Below are 20,927 nucleotides of genomic sequence, written 5' to 3'. Positions count from 1 at the left end.
CCCCAAATCAGCCCCAAATCATTCCCTAAAAACCCAAAATCAGCCCAAAATCCTGCCCCTAAAACCCCAAAATCAGCCCAAAATCCTGCCCCTAAAAAACCCAAAATCAGCCCAAAATCAGCCCAAAATCCTGCCCCTAAAAACCCAAAATTACCCCAAAATCCTGCCCCTAAAAACCCAAAATTACCCCAAAATCCTGCCCCAAAAACCCCAAAATCAGCCCAAAATCCTGCCCCAAATCACCCCAAAACTGACCCCAAATGAAGAAAATTTCGGGCTGATTTTGGGCTCATTTGGAGCCATTTTGGGTCAGTTTGGGGCTGATTTGGCCCAGCAAGGTCCTGGCAGATGCATAAACAGCCCCAGCGACCAGCAAAGCTGGGACTGCGGGTCCATACTGGGAGGGTCACTGGTCCATACTGGTTTATACTGGGAGGGGCACTGGGGGTCACTGGTCCATACTGGGAGGGTCACTGGTCCATACTGGTTTATACTGGGAGGGGCACTGGGGGTCATTGGTCCATACTGGGAGGGTCACTGGTCCATACTGGTTTATACTGGGAGGGGCACTGGGGGTCACTGGTCCATACTGGTCCATACTGGGAGGGTCACTGGTCCATACTGGTTTATACTGGGAGGGGCACTGGGGGTCACTGGTCCATACTGGGAGGGTCATTGGTCCATACTGGTTTATACTGGGAGGGTCATTGGTCCATACTGGTTTATACTGGGAGGGTCACTGGTCCATACTGGTCCATACTGGTCCATACTGGTTTATACTGGGAGGGTCAGGGTCAGTACCAGGGCGGTGGCCAGGCGCAGGATGGCCAGCAGGGTCCTGGCAGAGGTGTAAATGACCCCTGACCCATCTCTAGCCCCACTCAGTGCTGCTCACTGGTCCATACTGGTTTATACTGGGAGGGTCACTGGTCCATACTGGTTTATACTGGTTTATACTGGGAGGGTCAGGGTCAGTACCAGGGCGGTGGCCAGGCGCAGGATGGCCAGCAGGGTCCTGGCAGAGGTGTAAATGACCCCTGACCCATCTCTAGCCCCACTCAGTGCTGGTCAGTGCTGCTCACTGGTCCATACTGGTTTATACTGGGAGGGTCACTGGTCCATACTGGTTTATACTGGGAGGGTCAGGGTCAGTACCAGGGCGGTGGCCAGGCGCAGGATGGCCAGCAGGGTCCTGGCAGAGGTGTAGAGGCCGTCGCGGCCCTCGCGCCGCAGCTCCACGTAGGCGGCCGTGATGAACTCGCCCAGGGCCTCGGGCACGCGCGGGGCCCGGCGCCGGCACGCGGCCACGTAGCGCCTGGAACGGGGAGAAAAAACGGGATTTTGGGAAAAATGGGAAAATTCACATCCCACACAGGGCACGCGCGGGGCCCGGCGCCGGCACGCGGCCACGGAGCGCCTGGAACGGGGAGAAAAAACGGGATTTTGGGAAAATTCACATCCCACACAGGGCACGCGGCCACGTAGCGCCTGGAATGGGGAGAAAAAACGGGATTTTGGGAAAAATGGGAAAATTCACATCCCACACAGGGCACGCGGCCACGGAGCGCCTGGAACGGGGAGAAAAAACGGGATTTTGGGAAAATTCACATCCCACACAGGGCACGCGGCCACGGAGCGCCTGGAACGGGGAGAAAAAACGGGATTTTGGGAAAAACGGGAAAATTCACATCCCACACAGGGCACGCGGCCACGGAGCGCCTGGAACGGGGAGAAAAAACGGGATTTTGGGAAAAACGGGAAAATTCACATCCCACACAGGGCACACGACCACGTAGCGCCTGGTTTGGGGAGAAAAAACGGGATTTTGGGAAAATTCATATCACACACAGCCTGCTTTGGGGGGAAAAACAGGGATTTTGGGAAAACTCACATCATACACAGCCTGAAATAGGGAGAAAAACCCAGATTTCGGGAAAATTCACATCATACACAGCCTGGTTTAGGGGAAAAAACCGGGATTTTGGGAAAATTCACATCTTACACAGCCTGGTTTGGGGGGGGAAAAAACGGATTTTGGGAAAATTCAAATTGTGGAGCACCTGAAATGGGGGTAAAAGGTGAAATTTGGGGGAAGAAAGAGGAAAATTTTGGGAGAAAAAGCAGCAAAATTTGGAGGGGAAAAGGTGAAACTTTCAGGGAAATTTGAGGGTAAAAAAGCAGAATTTGGGGCAAAGGAGGAAATTTGGGGTGGAAAAGGTGAAATTTGTGGTGGAAAAGCAGAATTTGGGGTGGAAAAGCAGAATTTGGGGTGGAAAAGCAGGATTTGGGGTGGGAAAGGTGAATTTTGGGTGGAAAAGCAGAATTTGGGGTGGAAAAGCAGAATTTGGGGTGGAAAAGCAGGATTTGGGGTGGGAAAGGTGAATTTTGGGTGGAAAAGCAGAATTTGGGGTGGAAAAGCAGAATTTGGGGTGGGAAAGGTGAATTTGGGGTGGAAAAGCAGGATTTGGGGTGGAAAAGCAGAATTTGGGGTGGGAAAGGTGAATTTGGGGTGGAAAAGCAGGATTTGGGGTGGAAAAGCAGAATTTGGGGTGGAAAAGCAGAATTTGGGGTGGAAAAGGTGAATTTGGGGTGGAAAAGCAGAATTTGGGGTGGGAAAGCAGGATTTGGGGTGGGAAAGGTGAATTTGGGGTGGAAAAGCAGGATTTGGGGTGGAAAAGCAGGATTTGGGGTGGAAAAGCAGAATTTGGGGTGGAAAAGCAGAATTTGGGGTGGGAAAGGTGAATTTTGGGTGGAAAAGCAGAATTTGGGGTGGAAAAGTAGGATTTGGGGTGGGAAAGGTGAATTTGGGGTGGAAAAGCAGGATTTGGGGTCCCACCCACCTCATGAGTTTCATGTCCAGGGGCCGGAAGGCGCTGGGCGGCTCCCGGCAGTGCTGGTGCACGTACGTGATGTGCTGGGCCAGCCTGGAACGGGCCGGAAACGGGGAAAATTGGGAAAATTGGGAAATCTGGGATTTTGGGGATCCACCCCAGCCTGCCCAGTCCATCCCAGTTTATCCCAGTCCATCCCAGTTTGTCCCAGTTCACCCCAGTGGAACAAGAGGGGTCTGGGGTGGGTGATGTGCTGGGCCAGCCTGGAACGGGGCGAAAACGGGGAAAATTGGGAAATCTGGGGGGAAAACCGGGAATTCTGGGGTTTTTGGGGCTCTCTCCAACCCAACCCAACCCAACCCAACCCAAAGACTCTTCCATTGGTTCCAAACCCAACCCAACGCCTCTCCCATGGATCCCAATCTCAACCCAACTCAATCCAAACCCCTCCCATTGACCCAAACCCCTCCCATTGACCCAAGGACTCTTCCATTGACCCCAAACCCCTCCCATTGACCCCAAACCCCTCCCATTGACCCCAAACTCTTCCCATTGACCCCAAGCCCCTCCCATTGACCCAAAGACTCTCCCATTGGCTCCAAACTCAACCCAAAGACTCTTCCATTGACCCCAAACCCCTCCCATTGACCCAAAGACTCTCCCATTGACCCCAAACTCAACCCAAAGACTCTTCCATTGACCCAAAGACTCTCCCATTGACCCCAAGCCCCTCCCATTGGCTCCAAACTCAACCCAAAGACTCTTCCATTGACCCAAAGACTCTCCCATTGACCCCAAGCCCCTCCCATTGGCTCCAAACTCAACCCAAAGACTCTCCCATTGACCCCAAGCCCCTCCCATTGGCTCCAAACTCAACTCAAAGACTCTTCCACTGATCCAAAGACTCTCCCATTGACCCCAAACCCCTGCCATTGACCCCAAACCCCTCCCATTGACCCCAAACCCCTCCCATTGACCCAAAGACTCTCCCATTGACCCCAAACCCCTCCCATTGACCCAAAGACTCTCCCATTGACCCCAAACCCCTCCCATTGACCCAAAGACTCTCTCACTGACCCCAAGCCCCTCCCATTGACCCCAAACCCCTCCCATTGACCCCAACCCCTCCCATTGACCCAAAGACTCTCTCACTGACCCCAAGCCCCTCCCATTGACCCAAAGACTCTCCCATTGACCCCAAACCCCTCCCATTGACCCAAAGACTCTCCCATTGACCCCAAACCCCTGCCATTGACCCCAAACCCCTCCAAATTGGCTCCAAACTCAACCCCAAGCCCCTCGCCCGGCCCGCAGCCCCTCCCAGGGGGCCGTGCCGCACCGCAGGTCGCGGTCGCGCTGGGGCCGGTCCTGCAGCAGCCAGAGGAGGTCGAAGCGCGAGAGCAGCGCGGCCGGCAGCTGCAGGTTGTGCTCCAGGCTGCGCCGCGGGTCGTAGCGGCCCCAGGCCGGGTTGGCGGCGGCCAGCACGGCGCAGCGGGCGTTGAGCGTGGCCACCACGCCGGCCTTGGCCACGGCCACGCTCTGCTGCTCCAGCGCCTCGTGCACGGCCACGCGGTCGCCGTCGGGCATCTTGTCGAACTCGTCGATGCAGCAGACGCCGCGGTCGGCCAGCACCAGCGCGCCGCCCTCCAGCGCCAGCTCGCCGCTCTGCGCGTCCCGCAGCACGGCCGCCGTCAGCCCCACGCCCGAGGAGCCGCGCCCCGTCGTGTACTGGCCTGGGGAGAGGGAAAATGGGGGAAAAATGGGCAAAAATGGGCAAAAAAAGGGAAAAAACTGAGATAAAATGGGTATAAATGGGTATTAAATGGGTAAAAATGGGGATAAATGGGCACAAAGGGGTCCCGCAGCACGGCCGCCGTCAGCCCCACGCCCGAGGAGCCGCGCCCCAGCGTGTACTGGCCTGGGGAGAGGGGAAAATGGGGATAAAATGGGCAAAAATGGGCAAAAAAAGGGAAAAAACTGAGATAAAATGGGGATAAAATGGGTATAAATGGGGATAAAATGGGTATAAATGGGCACAAAGGGGTCCCGCAGCACGGCCGCCGTCAGCCCCACGCCCGAGGAGCCGCGCCCCAGCATGTACTGGCCTGGGGAGAGGGGAAATGGGCAAAAAAAGGGAAAAAATGGAGATAAAATGGGTAAAAATGGAGATAAAATGGGGATAAAATGGGTATAAAATGGGGATAAATGGGCACAAAGGGGTCCCGCAGCACGGCCCCGTCAGCCCCACGCCCGAGGAGCCGCGCCCCGTCGTGTACTGGCCTGGGGAGAGGGGAAAATGGGCAAAAAAAGGGAAAAAATGGAGATAAAATGGGTAAAAATGGAGATAAAATGGGGATAAAATGGGTATAAAATGGGGATAAATGGGCACAAAGGGGTCCCGCAGCACGGCCCCGTCAGCCCCACGCCCGAGGAGCCGCGCCCCGTCGTGTACTGGCCTGGGGAGAGGGGAAAAATGGGGGAAAAATGGGCAAAAATGGGTAAAAATGGGGGGGAACAGACAGAAAATGGGCACAGAATGGGTTTATAACAGGCATGAAATGGGGAAAATGGGAAAAAATGGGGAAAGGAAGGGGAGGAAGACAAGGAAGGAGCAGAAGATGATAACGATGAGGATGAGAAGGAAGAAGTGAAGGGAGAAGAGAAAGGGGAGGAAGAAAAAGAGAAAGAAAGGAAGAAAAGGAAGGAGAAGAAGATGATGATGATGATGATGAAGATGAGGAGGAAAAGGAGAAGGAAAGGGAGGAAGAAAAGGGAAAGAAAAAAAGGAAGGAGAAGATGATGATGAAGATGAGGAAGAGGAGGAGGAGGAAGGGAAGGAAAAAGAGAAAACAAAGAAGAAAGAAGAGGAAGTAAATGAGGAAGATGATGATGAAGATGACAATGATGATGATGAAAATGAGGAGGGTGATGATGATGACGAGGAAGAAGAGAAGAGAAAAGAAGAAAAAAAGGAAGATGATGAAATGATGATGAAGATGATGAGGAGAATGAGGAAGAGGAGGAGGAAGAAGAGAAAGGAGAGGAAGATGAGGAGGAGGATGATGATGAGGAGGAGGAGAAGGAGAAGGAGGAAGGGGAGGAAGAAAAGGGAAAGAAAAAAAGGAAGGAGAAGAAGATGATGAAGATGAGGAGGAGGAGGAAAAGGAGGAAGAGGAAGGGAAGGAAAAAGAAAAAGAGGAGAAAAAGAGAAAGGAAAGGAGGAAGAGAAAGGAAAGGAGGAAGATGATGATGAAGATGACAATGGTGATGAAGATGAGGATGATGATGATGATGATGATGACGAGGAAGAAGGGAAGGGAGAAGAAGGAAAAAAAGAAGATGATGAAATGATGATGAAGATGATGAGGAGAATGAGGAAGAGGAGGAGGAAGAAGAGAAAGGAGAGGAAGATGAGGATGGTGGTGATGATGATGAAGATGAGGAGGAGGAGGAGGAGGGGAGGAAGGGCGGCACTGACTGCGCGGCGCCAGGCGGTCGATGTAGGTCAGCAGCTGCGACTTGGCCACGCCCGGGTCCCCCATCAGGCAGATGTTGATGTTCCCTGGGGAAAAAAACAGATTTAGGGTAAAAAAAACAGATTTAGGGCAAAAAAACGGATTTAGGGCAAAAAAACAGATTTAGGGCAAAAAAACAGATTTAGGGAAAAAAAACAGATTTAGGGAAAAAAAACAGATTTAGGGAAAAAAAATGGATTTAGGGCAAAAAAAAATTGGGAAAAAAAAGATTTAGGGCAAAAAAAACAGATTTAGGGCAAAAAAAACAAGATTTAGGGCAAAAAACCAGATTTAGGTAAAAAAAACCAGATTTAGGGCAAAAAAATGGATTCCCCCTGCTTTTTCCATGCTTTTCCCGTGCTTTTCCCAGGATTTCCCCCTGCTTTTTCCATGCTTTTCCCAGGATTTTCCCATCCTTTTCCCAGGATTTCCCCCTGCTTTTTCCATGCTTTTCCCAGGATTTTCCCATCCTTTTCCCAGGATTTCCCCCTGCTTTTTTCCATGCTTTTCCCCTGCTTTTTCCATGCTTTTCCCTTGCTTTTCCCAGGATTTCCCCCTGCTTTTTCCATGCTTTTCCCGTGCTTTTCCCAGGATTTTCCCCTGCTTTTTCCATGCTTTTCCCATGCTTTTCCCAGGATTTCCCCCTGCTTTGCCCATCACTTCCCATCCTTTTCCCATGCTCTTCCCAGGATTTTCCCTTGGTTTTCCCGTGTTTTCCCCAGGATTTTCCCGTGTTTTCCCTGTGCTTTTCCCAAGATTTTCCCCTGCTTTTTCCCAGGATTTCCCCATGTTTTTGCCATGTTTTCCCCTGCTTTTCCCGTGCTTTTCCCAGGATTTCCCCTTGGTTTTCCCCAGGATTTTCCCGTGCTTTTCCCAGGATTTTCCCCTGCTTTTCCCCAGGATTTTCCCTCCGTTTTCCCAGGATTTCCCCATGTTTTTCCCATTATTTCCGCCTGATTTTCCCCTGATTTTCCCATGTTTTTCCCATCCTTTTCCTGTCCTTTTCCCAGGATTTCCCCTGCTTTTCCCATGATTTCCCCCTGCTTTTCCTGTGTTTTTCCCCTGCTTTTCCCAGGATTTTCCCGTGTTTTTCCCTGGATTTTCCTGTTCTTTTCCCCATGATTTCCCCCTGCTTTTCCTGTGTTTTTCCCCTGCTTTTCCCATGATTTCCCCCTGCTTTGCCCGTGTTTTTCCCGGGATTTCCCCATAATTTTCCCTTGGTTTCCCCGTTTTTCCCGTGCTTTCCCCATGATTTCCCCCTGTTTTTCCCGTGTTTTCCCCATGATTTCCCCCTGTTTTTCCCGTGCTTTTCCCGTGCTTTTCCCGTGCTTTCCCCATGATTTTCCCGTGTTTTTCCCATGATTTTCCCTTGGTTTCCCCCTGTTTTCCCCGTGCTTTCCCGTGTTTTTCCCATGCTTTCCCCATGATTTCCCCCTGTTTTTCCCATGCTTTTCCCGTGCTTCCCCCCTGTTTTCCCCGTGCTTTCCCCGTGCTTTTCCCGGCTCACCGCGGATGCGCATCCCGCGGGGGCTCCTCTCCACGCCCCCCACCAGCAGCAACAGCAGCGACTTCTTCACGTCCTCGTGGCCGAAGATCTCGGGGGCGATGGAGGCCGCCAGCTTCCCGTAGAAATCCTCCCCTGGAAGGGGAAAAAAAACGGGAATTCGGGATCAGGGACCCCAAAATCTGATCAGGGACCCCAAAATCTGATCAGGGACCCCAAAAAGGGCTCAAATGGCCCCAAAATTGGCTGGAATTGCCAAGTGGAGACCGCCAGCTTCCCATAGAAATCCTCCCCTGGAAGGGGAAAAAACTGGGAATTTGGGATCAGGGACCCCAAAATCTGATCAGGGCACCCCAAAATCTGATCAGGGACCCCAAAATCTGATCAGGGACCCGAAAAAAGGCTCAAATGGCCCCAAAATTGGCTAGAATTGCCAAGCGGAGGCCGCCAGCTTCCCGTAGAAATCCTCCCCTGGAAGAGGAAAAAAAACCAGGAATTTGGGATCAGGGACCCCAAAATCTGCTCTGGGACCCCAAAATCTGATCAGGGACCCCAAAATCTGATCAGGGACCCCAAAAAGGGCTCAAATGGCCCCAAAATTGGCTGGAATTGCCAAGCGGAGGCCGCCAGCTTCCCATAGAAATCCTCCCCTGGAAGGGGAAAAAAAACCGGGAATTCGGGATCAGGGACCCCAAAATCTGCTCTGGGTACCCCAAAATCGGCTCTGGACACCCCAAAATCTGATCAGGGACCCCAAAATCTGATCAGGGACCCCAAAAAGGGCTCAAATGGCCCCAAAATTGGCTGGAATTGCCAAGTGGAGACCGCCAGCTTCCCATAGAAATCCTCCCCTGGAAGGGGAAAAAACTGGGAATTTGGGATCAGGGACCCCAAAATCTGATCAGGGCACCCCAAAATCTGATCAGGGACCCCAAAATCTGATCAGGGACCCGAAAAAAGGCTCAAATGGCCCCAAAATTGGCTAGAATTGCCAAGCGGAGGCCGCCAGCTTCCCGTAGAAATCCTCCCCTGGAAGAGGAAAAAAAACCAGGAATTTGGGATCAGGGACCCCAAAATCTGCTCTGGGACCCCAAAATCTGATCAGGGACCCCAAAATCTGATCAGGGATCCCAAAATCGGCTCTGGGCACCCCAAAATCTGATCAGGGACCCCAAAAATGGTTCAAATGGCCCCAAGATTGGATCAAATGTTCTCAAATTTGGCTGGAATTGTCCCAGAAGTCCCAAAATTGGCAGGAATTGCCCCAGAATTTGATTTGGGGAGCCCAATTTCCCAAAATCGGATGGAATTGCCCCAAAATCAGCTGGAATGACCCAGAAAAATTCCCCAATCCCCCCTTTTCCCCCCCAAATCCACCTTTTTGTTCCCCTAAAAATTCCCCTTTTCTCCCCCAAATCCTCATTTTTCCCCATATACCCCTTTTTTCCCCTAAAAATCCCATTTTTCCACCAAAAATCCCCATTTTTCCCCCTCCAAAATCCCTTTTTTCCCCCAAAATTCCCCGTATTTTACCTTAAAATTCCCTTTTTACTCTCCAAAAATCCCCATTTTCCCCCCAAAAATCCCCATTTTTATCCCAAAAATCCCCATTTTTATCCCCAAAAATCCCCATTTTTATCCCAAAAATCCTCATTTTTATCCCAAAAATCCCCATTTTTATCCCAAAAATCCTCATTTTTATCCCCAAAAATCCCCATTTTTGTCCCCAAATGCCCCTTTTTGCCCCAAACCCCCATTTTTCCCCCCAAAGCTCACCTGTGCCCGTGATCTCCTGCAGCTCCTCGGGGCTCAGCTCCCCTCCCTCACCCTCCTCCTCCTCGCTCTTGTTCACCTTGGCCAGGTGATGCCCCTCCAGGAAGGTCTCTGACAGCAAGCCCTGCGTTTGGGGCAAAAAAATGGGATTTTGGGAAAAAATCTGGGATTTTTGGGAAAAAAAACCAGGAATTTTGGGGAAGAAACATGGAATTTTGGAGAAAAAATGGGGATTTTAGGGGGAAAAAGTTGGATTTTTGAGAGAGGGAACAGGTGATGCCCCTCCAGGAATGTCTCTGACAGCAAACTCTGGACTTGGGGCAAAAAAAAGGGATTTTGAGAAAAAAAATCTGGGATTTTTAGGGGGAAAAAATATGGAATTTTGGGGAAGAAACATGGAATTTTGGGAAAAAATGGGGATTTTAGGGGAAAAAAGTTGGATTTTTGAGAGAGGGAACAGGTAATGCCCCTGCAGGAAGGTCTCTGACAGCAAACTCTGGGTTTGGGGCAAAAAAAAGGGATTTTGGGAAAAAAAATCTGGGATTTTTAGGGGGAAAAAATATGGAATTCTGGGGGAAAAAATGGAATTTTGGAGAAAAAATTGGGATTTTAGGGGGGAAAAGTTGGATTTTTGAGAGAGGGAACAGGTAATGCCCCTGCAGGAAGGTCTCTGACAGCAAACTTTGGATTTGGGGCAAAAATGGGAATTTTAGGGAAAAAAATGGAAATTTTAGGGGGAAAAAAGGTGATTTTGGGGGGAAAAATGGGGATTTGAGGCGGGGGGGAGTGGGTTTTTTTGGTGTGGAAATGGAGTTTTTTGGAAGGAACAGGTGAGATTTGGGGTCACACAGGTGAGATTTAGGGTAGAGGGATTTGTGGGAGGAAAAAAAAAGGGAATTTTGGGGGCAAATTCCACCCCCCAGGTGTGCCCAGGTGTACTCTGAGTGAGTTTTGGGGGTCTCAGGTGAGTTTAGGGTGTTCCCAGGTGAGTTTTGGGTGTGCCCAGATGTGTTTTGGGGGTACCCAGGTGTATTGTGGATGTGCTCAGATGAGTTCTGGGTGTTCCCAGGTGAGTTCTGGGTGTTCCCAGGTGAGTTCTGGGTGTTCCCAGGTGTATTGTGGGTGTGCCCAGGTGCGTTCTGGGTGTGCCCAGGTGAGTTTTGGGTGTGCCCAGGTGAGTTTTGGGTGTTCTCAGGTGTATTTTAGGGGTACCCAGGTGAGTTTTGGGTGAGTTCTGGGTGTTCCCAGGTGTATTGTGGGTGTGCCCAGGTGAGTTCTGGGTGTGCCCAGGTGCGTTCTGGGGGTGCCCAGGTGCGTTCAGGACTCACCTGCGTCACCTGGCGGAAGCCGGGCCGCAGCAGGGGCAGGAAGGGGAGTGCTGGGTGAGTTCTGGGTGTGCCCAGGTGAGTTCTGGGGGTGCCCAGGTGTATTGTGAGTGTGCCCAGGTGCGTTCTGGGTGTGCCCAGGTGCGTTCAGGACTCACCTGCGTCACCTGGCGGAAGCCGGGCCACAGCAGGGGCAGGAAGGGGAGTGCTGGGTGAGTTTTGGGGGCGCCCAGGTGAGTTTTGGGGGTGCCCAGGTGAGTTTTGGGTGGGTTCTGGGTGTTCCCAGGTGAGTTTTGGGTGCGTTCTGGGGGTGCCCAGGTGCGTTCAGGACTCACCTGCGTCACCTGGCGGAAGCCGGGCCGCAGCAGGGGCAGGAAGGTGCCCGTGACCCGGACGTGGTCCCCGGGCTGGGCCTGGCGCGTGTTGGCCCCGCTCAGGTGCAGCGAGAGCGAGCGCGGCAGGTGACCCACGGGCACCTGGTCGGACTGCGGGCACAGGTGGGACAGGGGTCACACACCTCAGGGGATCCGGGCAGCCGCTCTGCCTCGCTTCCCAACAACCCACGCCACTCGCGAGGCCCCGGCCGCCATTCTGAACCCCATTCTGAGGGAATTTTGAGGATTTTGGAGTTTCCTGAGGGAATTTCGGGGTCCCCCGTTATCCACAAGCTCCGGAATCCAAAATTCCCAGAATTTGGTGGATTTGGAGCCAACTTTAATACCCTGGAATCCATTTTAAAGACCCCAGCTGCCATCTTGCAGGCCCCGGGCGCCATTTGGAGCCATTTCTGAGGGGATTTTGGAGTTTCCTGAGGGGATTTTTGGGGATTTTGGGGTTTTCTGTCAGAAATCTGGGGATCCCCAATCACTCAGGAGCTCCTGAATCCACAATTCCCAGAATTTGGTGGATCTGGAGCCAATTCCCAGACCCCAGCCAGCATTTTGCAGGCCCCGGGCGCCATTTGGAGCCATTTCTGAGGGGATTTTGGAGTTTCCTGAGGGGATTTTTTTGGCTTTTGGGGTTCCCTGTCAGGAATTCGGGGATCCCCTATCACTCAAGAGCTCCTGAATCCACAATTCCCAGAATTTGGTGGATCTGGAGCCAATTCCCAGACCCCAGCCAGCATTTTGCAGGCCCCAGGCACCATTTTGAAGCCATTTCTGAGGGGATTTTGGAGTTTCCTGAGGGGATTTTTTTGGCTTTTGGGGTTCCCTGTCAGGAATTTGGGGATCCCCCCTCACTCAGGAGCTCCTGAATCCAAAACTCCCAGAATTTTGCGGATCTGGAGCCAATTTTCAGACCCCAGCCAGCATTTTGCAGGCCCCGGGCACCATTTTGAAGCCATTTCTGAGGGGATTTTGGAGTTTCCTGAGGGGATTTTTTTGGCTTTTGGGGTTCCCTGTCAGGAATTCGGGGATCCCCCCTCACTCAGGAGCTCCTGAATCCAAAACTCCCAGAATTTTGCGGATCTGGAGCCAATTTTCAGACCCCAGCCAGCATTTTGCAGGCCCCAGGCACCATTTTGAAGCCATTTCTGAGGGGATTTTGGAGATTCCTGAGGGGATTTTTTGGGATTTTGGGGTTTCCCAGTAGGAATTCGGGGATCCCCCCGGACTCACGTGCTCCTGGATGCGCAGCTCCTGGAATTTGGTGAATTTGGAGCCCCGGCTCTGCAGGTAGAGCCGCCCCCCCGAGCGGTTGGTTTGGCACTCCCGGCTTGGGCACAGCAGCAGCGGCGTGAAGGTTGGGCCCTCGATCTGTGAGGGGAAAAACCCCAAAAACTCAAACAATCCCCCCAAAAAATCCCACCTGAAGCCCCAAAATCCACCTGAACCCAAAAAATCCCCCCAAAATCCAAAACTTGCCCCTTGAAACCCCCAGAAGTGGCCCCTGGAAAAGGCGGGAAAATGGCGCCTTCCATCTGTGAGGGGAGAGACCCCAAAAATTCAAAGAATCCCCCCAAAAAATCCCACCCAAACTCCAAAAAATCCACCTGAACCCCAAAAATTCCACCTGAACCCCAAAAATTGCCCAAAGATCCTAAAAAATTCCCCCCCGAGACTCCCAGAAGTGGCCCTGGAAAAGGCAGCCTTTGATATATGAGGGGAGAGACCCCAAAAATTCAGAGAATTCCCCCAAAAATCCACCTGAAATCTCCCCAGAATCTCTGGAATTCCCTAAAAATCCCTCCCAGTTCATCCCAGTTTGTCCCAGTCCCTCCCAGTCCGTCCCAGTCTATCCCAGTACCGGCTGGTAGGTCTCGGCGCCGCACTGGTCGCAGCTGTAGGTGGCACTGACACCCCTAAACTGTCCCCAAACCCCCTGAAACTGCCCAAAACCGCCCCAAATCCCCCCAAAACCACCCCAAATCCATTCCCAGTCCCTCCCAGTATGTCCCAGTCTATCCCAGTACCGGCTGGTAGGTCTCGGCGCCGCACTGGTCGCAGCTGTAGGTGGCACTGACACCCCTAAACTGTCCCCAAACCCCCTGAAACTGCCCCAAAACCGCCCCAAATCCCCCCAAAACCACCCCAAATCCATTCCCAGTCCCTCCCAGTATGTCCCAGTCCATCCCAGTACCGGCTGGTAGGTCTCGGCGCCGCACTGGTCGCAGCTGTAGGTGGCACTGACACCCCAAAACTGTCCCCAACCCCCCTGAAACTGCCCCAAAACTGCCCCAAACCCATTCCCAGTCCCTCCCAGTATGTCCCAGTCCCTCCCAGTCCATCCCAGTACCGGCTGGTAGGTCTCGGCGCCGCACTGGTCGCAGCTGTAGGTGGCACTGACACCCCTAAACTGTCCCCAAACCCCCTGAAACTGCCCCAAAACCACCCCAAACCCATTCCCATTCCCTCCCAGTCCCTCCCAGTCTATCCCAGTACCGGCTGGTAGGTCTCGGCGCCGCACTGGTCGCAGCTGTAGGTGGCCACCCGCAGCAGCGGCCGCACCTCGCTGGCCCTGGTGACGATGCCCTGCACGGTGACCAGGGCGCCGATGCTGCCGGCCCGCAGCTCCCGCGGCGACAGCGGCTTGGAGCAGGAGGGGGCGCGGAAATACAGCTCGCTTTGGGGCCAGAAACGGGGGTTTTGGGAAAAAAAACAGAAAAAATGGGGTTTAAAGGGGAAAAAAATCTGGAATTATGGGGGGGAAATGGGGGTTTTGGGTAAAAAATGGGGTTTGGAGAGGCTCCTGTGGGGACAGCGGCTTGGAGCAGGAGGGGGCGCGGAAATACAGCTCGCTTTGGGGAGAAAAAGGGGGATTTTGGGAAAAAACAGAAAAAACGGTGTTTAAAGGGGGAAAAGCCCTGGAATTCTGGGGGGAAAATGGAGGTTTTGGGGTAAAAAATGGGGTTTGGAGGGGCTCCTGTGGGGACAGCAGCTTGGAGCAGGAGGGGGCGTGGAAATACAGCTCGCTTTGGGGAGAAAAACGGGGGTTTTGGGAAAAAACAGAAAAAATGGGGTTTAAAGGGGAAGAAAATCTGGAATTATGGGGGGGAAATGGGGGTTTTGGGTAAAAAATGGGGTTTGTAAGGGCTCCTGCGGGGACAGTGGCTTGGAGCAGGAGGGGGTGCAGAAATACAGCTCGCTTTGGGGAGAAAAAGGGGGATTTTGGGAAAAAACAGAAAAAACGGTGTTTAAAGGGGGAAAAGCCCTGGAATTCTGGGGGGAAAATGGAGGTTTTGGGGTAAAAAATGGGGTTTGGAGGGGCTCCTGTGGGGACAGCAGCTTGGAGCAGGAGGGGGCGTGGAAATACAGCTCGCTTTGGGGAGAAAAACGGGGGTTTTGGGAAAAAACAGAAAAAATGGGGTTTAAAGGGGAAAAAAATCTGGAATTCTGGTAGGGAAACGAGGGTTTTGGGGTAAAAAATGGGTTTTGGAGGGGCTCCTGTGGGGACAGCCGCTTGGAGCAGGAGGGGGCGTGGAAATACAGCTCGCTTTGGGGAGAAAAATGGGGATTTTGGGCAAAAACAGAATTGTGAGAAGGAAAAATGGGAATTATGGGGGAAAAATGGGGGGTTTGGGGTAAAACATGGGGTTTTGGGGTAAAAAAAAAGGGGGTTTTGGAGTAAAATGGGGAGAATTGGGGAAGAAATGGGGGAAAAATCAGGGAGGGAAAATGAGAGAAAATGGGGGGAAAAAGAATTGGGGGGGGGGTTGGGATTCTGGGGTGCCCAGGAATTGGGTCTGGGGTCCCCGGGGCCCTGCCCAGACTCACAAACGCCGCAGCAGCTCCGGGGGGTACTGATTTTGGGGGGTCCTGGGGGCGCCCCCAGCCCGGCCCCGCTGCTCCAGCAGCAGCCGATGCTCCAGGTAAACGTCCAGAGGGTCCCGAGGGGCAGCCTGGGGGGGGAAATTTGGGGAGGGGGCTCAGGGGGGAACTGGGGGATCCCCCCACCCAAAATTATCCCAAATTTTCCCTCAAAATTACCAGGAAATCCCGTTCAAAAACACCCAAAAATGCCCCAAAACCACCCCAAAAGGTCCCAGGTAAACGTCCAGGGGGTCCCGAGGGGAGCCTGGGGGGGCAAATTTGGGGAGGGGGCTCAGGGGGACCCCTCACAAAAAATTATCACAAATTTTGTCTCAAAATCACCACAAAATCCCACCAAAAAGTGCCCCAAAACCCCAACCCTAAATAAACCCTTCAAAACCTTAAATCTCACAAAGACCTCCTAAAATCCCCTCATAACCACCTAAAATCCCCTAAAACCCCCCAAAATCTCCAAAAACCCCAAAACCCCAAATTTGGGGCTCCCTGGCCTCAGCGGAGTGCTGGACATTGACCCCTCATGACCCTAAAACCCCTCAGGAACCCCAAAAATCCTCCCAAAATGCCCTAAACCCCCCCCAAAATCTCCCAAAATCCCAAATTTGGGGCTCCCTGGCCTCAGCAGAGTGCCAGACATTAACCCCTCATGACCCTAAAACACCTCAGGAACCCCAAAAATCCTCCCAAAATGCCCTAAACCCCCCCAAAATCTCCCAAAATCCCCAATTTGGGTCTCCCTGGCCTCAGCGGAGTGCCGGACATTGACCCCTCAGGACCACCTAAAATCCCCTAAACGCCCCCAAAACCCACCCAGGACACCCCAAAACCCCAAACTCGGGGCTCCCCAACCTCAGCAGAGCCAAAGAGGGGCAGCAGCTCGTGGGCAGGGTCCAAGAAGACGCAGCTGGAGTGCCAAACATTGACCCCCCATGACCCTAAACCCCCCCAAAACCCCCCAAAACCCACAAGACGTCCCCCAAAACCCACCCAGGACACCCCAAAACCCCAAACTCGGGGCTCCCCGACCTCAGCGGAGCCGAAGAGGGGCAGCAGCTTGTGGGCAGTGTCCCAGAAGACGCGGCCGGAGCACCGGACATTGACCTCCCATGACCCTAAAACCCCTCAGCACCCCCTAAAACCCCCTAAAATCACCAAAATGACCCCCAAAACCCACCCAGGACACCCCAAAACCCCAAACTCGGGGCTCCCCGACCTCAGTGGAGCCGAAGAGGGGCAGCAGCTCGTGCACGGCGTCCGAGAAGACGCGGCCGTAGCGCCGGGCGTTGTCCACCACGGCCTCGGCCAGCTCGGGCTCGTCCTCGGCCACGTCGTCCAGGGCCACCCACAGGGCCACCTGCTCCCGCCGGGCCAGCGCCGTCTGGGGAAGGGAAAGGGTCGGGAGAACGGGGATTGGGGGAAATGGGGATCGGGGGGAAATGGGGATTGGGGAGAAATGGGGATTGGGGGGAAATGGGGATTGGGGGGAAAATGGGGATTGGGGGGAAAATGGGGATTGGGGGGAAAATGGGGATTGGAGAAAAATGGGGATTGGGGGGAAATGGGAGTGTGGGGGGAAATGGGAGTGTGGGGGGAAATGGGAGTGTGGGGGGAAATGGGGATTGGGGGGAAATGGGGATTGGGGGGAAAAATGGGGATTGGGGGAAAAAATGGGGATTGGGGGAAAAATGGGGATTGGGGAAAATGGGGATTGGGGGGAAATGGGGAGTATGGGGGAAATGGGGAGTATGGGGGGAAATGGGGAGTATGGGGGAAATGGGGATTGGGGGGAAAATGGGGATTGGGGGGAAAATGGGGATTGGGGGGAAAATGGGGAGTATGGGGGAAATGGGGAGTATGGGGGAAATGGGGATTGGGGGGAAAATGGGGATTGGGGGGAAAATGGGGATTGGGGAGTGGAAAAAGGGGGTTTGGCGGGAAAAATGGGAGTTTGGGGGAAAAAGGGGATTCGGAGGTGAAAATGGGGGTCTTGGGCGGATTTGGGGGAGGCTGGAAGGCGTTCGAGGGGATTTGGGGAGGATTTGGGGGATTTGTGATGCTGGAAGGGAGTTTAGGGGGATTTGTGGGAGTTTGGGGAGGTTTGGGGTGGGTGGGAAGGGTTTTTGGGGGTGATTTGGGATGGGATTTGTAGGGGTGGGAGGGGATTTGGGACTTTTTGGGGGCTTCAGGGTGAAATCTGAGGGGATTTGAGGAGATTTCGGGTAAATTTGGGGATGCCGGCGCTCACCAGCTGCTCCCGGTACGGGAATTCCTTGTGCCCGTCGGGTCCATCCCGGTAAAACTCCTGAAAAAATCGCTTCGCCTTCTCTGAGGGGGAAACAGCGCGAGAGAGGAAGGTCAGACACGGGAGGAAGGGTCGCGATATCGGGGCGATATCCTGATAATCGAGGGGGGTCCCAATAATGGGTCGATAACGGAGTCCCGGCGCCCGCCGCTGCCCCCAAACCTTTCTCGCTGTCGTAGTCGCGCGGGGCCATGTCGCGGCCGCTCCTGCCGCGATTCTCTGTCGCGATATTCCCCTCACGATCGCGATTTTCCCTCACGGCCGCTTCCCCCCTTTTCCCGCCACAGCCGTCCCCTCACGGCGAGTGGCGCGAAAAACCGGCAGCCACGTGACGGCCGGCCGGCCAATCAAAACGCGGGGGCCACCCTCCGCGTGACGGCAACGCCCGGCCAATCATGACAGAGGACGCGCGGAGGCGGGGATAGATCAGCCAATAGGAAGGCGCGGCGGCGTCCACGTGCGGCGAGGCCACGCCCACGGTGGGCGGGACCGCGCGCGCGGCGGCGGCGGGAACCGGCGCGGAGGTTCGGGGGGCCCGGGAGGGGCTTGGCCACGCCCCCTCTTAAAGGGGCCGCGTCGCTTTTTTGGGGGGATTTTGGGATTTTTTGGGGGGTCCTGAGGGGATTTTGGGGGGCGGGGAGGGGTTGGAGGGCTCGGGAGGCTGGGGGAGGCCTCAGGGGTTGGGGGATTCAGCTTTGAGGGGGGCTCCGTTTTTGGCGGTTCAGATTTGGGGGTGGGGGCTCAGTTTTGGGGGGATTTGGGGGAATTTGGGGGGAATTTTGGGGGGATTTTGGGGTCTCTGATCCCCTTTTTTCCCCCTCCCCCCCTCAGATGCTTTCCCAGCTCTTCATCCTCAGCTCCAAGGGGGACCCCCTGATCCACAGGGATTGTATCCCCCAAAACAGCCCCAAATCCCCCCAAAATCCACCCCGGGACCCCCAAATCCTCCCCAAAACCCCTTCGGCACCCTCTAAACCCCCCCAGGAGCCCCAAATCTGCCCCGAATCCCCTTCAAATCTCCCCAAATGCCCCCCAACCCCTCAGGAGCCCCCAAAACCCCCCCAGATTTCTTGACCCCCCCCAACTGCCCCCAAAACTCCCCAAACCCCCCCAAATTTCCTTGACCCCCCCTCAAATCCTCCCTCAGGATCCCCCAAATCCCCTCCCAAATGACCCCCCAAATTTCCCCCAACCCCCCCAGGACCCCCTAAATTTTCTTGCCCCCCCCGCAAACCCTCCCCAAATCCCCCCAAAGCGCCCAGGAGCCCCCAACCCCCCCCAGGACCCCCCAAATCCCCCCAGGACCCCCCAAATCCTCTCCAAATGCCCCCGGGACCGCCGAAATCCCCCCAAATTTCCTTGAGCCCCCCAAAATCCCCCCCGGCACCCCCCAAATTTCCTTGACCCCCCCAAATGCTCCCAAATCCTCCACAAATCCCCCAGGACCCCCCAACCCCCCCCAAATCCCCCCAAATTTCCTTGACCCCTTCAGGACCCCCCAAATTTCCTTGAACCCCGCCCAAACCCCCTGGGACACCCCCAAATCTCCCCAAATTTCCTTGAACCCCCCCCAAATCCCCCCGGGACCCCCCCAAATCTCCCCAAATTTCCTTGAACCCCCCCAAATCCCCCCCAAATTTCCTTGAATCCCCCCTGGGACCCCCCAAATCCCCCCCAGATTTCCTTGACCCCCCCAAACCCCACCCAAATCCCCCCAAATTTTCTTTAATCCCCCCCAAACCCCCCCAAATCCCCCCCAAATTTCCTTGACCCCCCCCAAACCCCCCCAAATCCCCCCCAATTTCCTTGATCCCCCCAAATCCCCCTGGGACCCTCCAAATCCCCCCAAATTTCCTTGACCCCCCCCCAAATCCCCCCCAAATTTTCTTGAATCCCCCCCAGATCCCCCCGGGACCCCCCAAATCCCCCCAAATTTCCTTGAATCCCCCCCAAAGCCCCCCCAAATTTCCTTGAATCCCCCCTGGGACCCCCCAAATCCCCCCCAGATTTCCTTGACCCCCCCAAACCCCACCCAAATCCCCCCAAATTTTCTTTAATCCCCCCCAAACCCCCCCAAATCCCCCCCAAATTTCCTTGACCCCCCCCAAACCCCCCCAAATCCCCCCAAATTTCCTTGAACCCCCCCAAATCCCCCCCAATTTCCTTGATCCCCCCAAATCCCCCTGGGACCCTCCAAATCCCCCCAAATTTCCTTGACCCCCCCCCAAATCCCCCCCAAATTTTCTTGAATCCCCCCCAGATCCCCCCGGGACCCCCCAAATCCCCCCAAATTTCCTTGAATCCCCCCCAAATCCCCCTTGAATCCCCCCCAAATCCCCCCGGGACACCCCAAATCCCCCCCAAATTTCCTTGAACCCCCCCAAACCCCCTGGGACCCCCCAAACCCCCTGGGACCCCCCAAATCCCCCCCAAATTTCCTTGACCCCCCCCCCAGTCCGCGGGGACCCCCCCCGCGCGCCGCGTGACGTCACGGAGCTCTTCCACCGCGGGGTCTCGGCCGCGCGCGGGGAGCAGCCCCCGGTGTTCCTGGTCAGTTGGGGCAAATCCCCGGAATTTCGGGCAAATCCCCGGAATTTCGGGCAAATCCAATAATCTTCCGCCGTCCGGGGGGGCTGGGGGAGCTTTTGGGGGGGATTTGGGGGGGATTTGGGGGATATTTGGGGCGTTTTCAGGGGGATTAAGGGGAGTTCTGAGGGGGATTTGGGGGGGCTCTGAGGGCGTTCTGAGGGGGTTCTGAGGGGGATTTAGGGGGAATTTTGGGGGTTCTGAGGGGATTTGGGGAGAAATTGGGGGATTTTTGGGGTTTTGAGGATTTTTGAGTGGATTTTGGGGATCCTGGAAGGGGTTTAGGGGGATTTTGGGGCGTTTTCATGGGGATTTGGGCCGTTCTGAGGGGGATTTGGGGGGCTCTGAGGTCGTTCTGAGGGGGATTTGGGGGCGTTCTGAGGGGATTTGGGGGCTCTGAGGTCGTTCTGAGGGGGTTCTGAGGGGGATTTAGGGGGAATTTTGAGGGGTTCTGAGGGGATTTTGGGAGAAATTGGGGGATTTTGGGGTTTTGAGGATTTTTGAGTGGATTTTGGGGATCCTGGAAGGGGTTTAGGGGGATTTTGGGGCGTTTTCATGGGGATTATTGGGAGTTCTGAGGGGGATTTGAGGGGTTCTGAGGGGGTTCTGAGGGGGATTTAGGGGGAATTTTGGGGGTTCTGAGGGAATTTTGGGAGAAATTGGGGGATTTGGGGATTTTTGAGTGGATTTTAGAGGTCCTGGAAGGGTTTTAGGGGGATTTGGGGGCGTTTTCAGGGGGATTTGGAGAGTTCTGAGGGGGATTTGGGGGCGTTCTGAGGGGATTTGGGGAGTTCTGAGGCCGTTCTGAGGGGGTTCTGAGGGG

The 20,927-nt window shown here is 54.5% G+C and overlaps 2 protein-coding genes across 5 annotated transcripts in view; one reads left to right on the top strand and one right to left on the bottom strand.

The window, feature by feature from the left end:
* Window positions 1-1,113: 1,113 nt before the first annotated feature.
* Window positions 1,114-17,798, bottom strand: MCM7 (minichromosome maintenance complex component 7). The gene is made up of 13 exons (XM_053968578.1): window positions 17,681-17,798; window positions 17,462-17,541; window positions 16,430-16,594; window positions 15,163-15,287; window positions 13,831-14,011; window positions 12,568-12,705; window positions 11,284-11,433; window positions 9,627-9,747; window positions 7,854-7,985; window positions 6,310-6,393; window positions 4,171-4,564; window positions 2,841-2,924; window positions 1,114-1,315 (listed from the first exon to the last, which is right to left on the bottom strand). The coding sequence occupies exons 1-13, from the start codon at window positions 17,709-17,711 to the stop codon at window positions 1,129-1,131; spliced, it is 1,872 nt and encodes a 623-aa protein (XP_053824553.1). The 5' UTR covers window positions 17,712-17,798; the 3' UTR covers window positions 1,114-1,128.
* Window positions 12,539-20,927, top strand: part of AP4M1 (adaptor related protein complex 4 subunit mu 1) — a 27,239-nt gene continuing 18,850 nt past the window's right edge. For 2 of the 4 annotated variants that reach the window (XM_053968582.1, XM_053968581.1), the window contains exons 1-4: window positions 12,539-12,624; window positions 17,806-18,042; window positions 18,350-18,407; window positions 19,974-20,068. In XM_053968582.1, coding sequence (XP_053824557.1) covers window positions 18,350-18,407; window positions 19,974-20,068 — 153 coding nt within the window. In that variant the 5' untranslated portion in view covers window positions 12,539-12,624; window positions 17,806-18,042. Of the gene's footprint in view, window positions 12,625-17,511; window positions 17,571-17,805; window positions 18,043-18,349; window positions 18,408-19,973; window positions 20,069-20,927 lie in introns of those variants that run through there. The other 2 variants (XM_053968579.1, XM_053968580.1) reach the window with 2 other exon arrangements.

The sequence above is a fragment of the Vidua chalybeata genome, chromosome 36 (genome assembly GCF_026979565.1).
Source record: "Vidua chalybeata isolate OUT-0048 chromosome 36, bVidCha1 merged haplotype, whole genome shotgun sequence".
Taxonomy (NCBI): Eukaryota; Metazoa; Chordata; class Aves; order Passeriformes; family Viduidae; genus Vidua; species Vidua chalybeata.
Note: the sequence above shows the minus strand (reverse complement) of the source record. Positions and strands in the feature narration are given on the sequence as shown.

Bases quoted from the DNA above. Each gene is read 5' to 3' on its own strand.
- MCM7 (XM_053968578.1), bottom strand. From the start codon at position 17,711: ATGGCCCCGCGCGACTACGACAGCGAGAAAG. The intron at 15,288-16,429 runs GTCGGGGAGCCC...TTCCCCCCCCAG, and splicing joins CCCTCTTCGGCTCCACTGAG to GCTGCCCCTCGGGACCCTCT. The intron at 7,986-9,626 runs GTGAGCTTTGGG...TTCCCCTTCCAG, and splicing joins GCAGGAGATCACGGGCACAG to GGGAGGATTTCTACGGGAAG.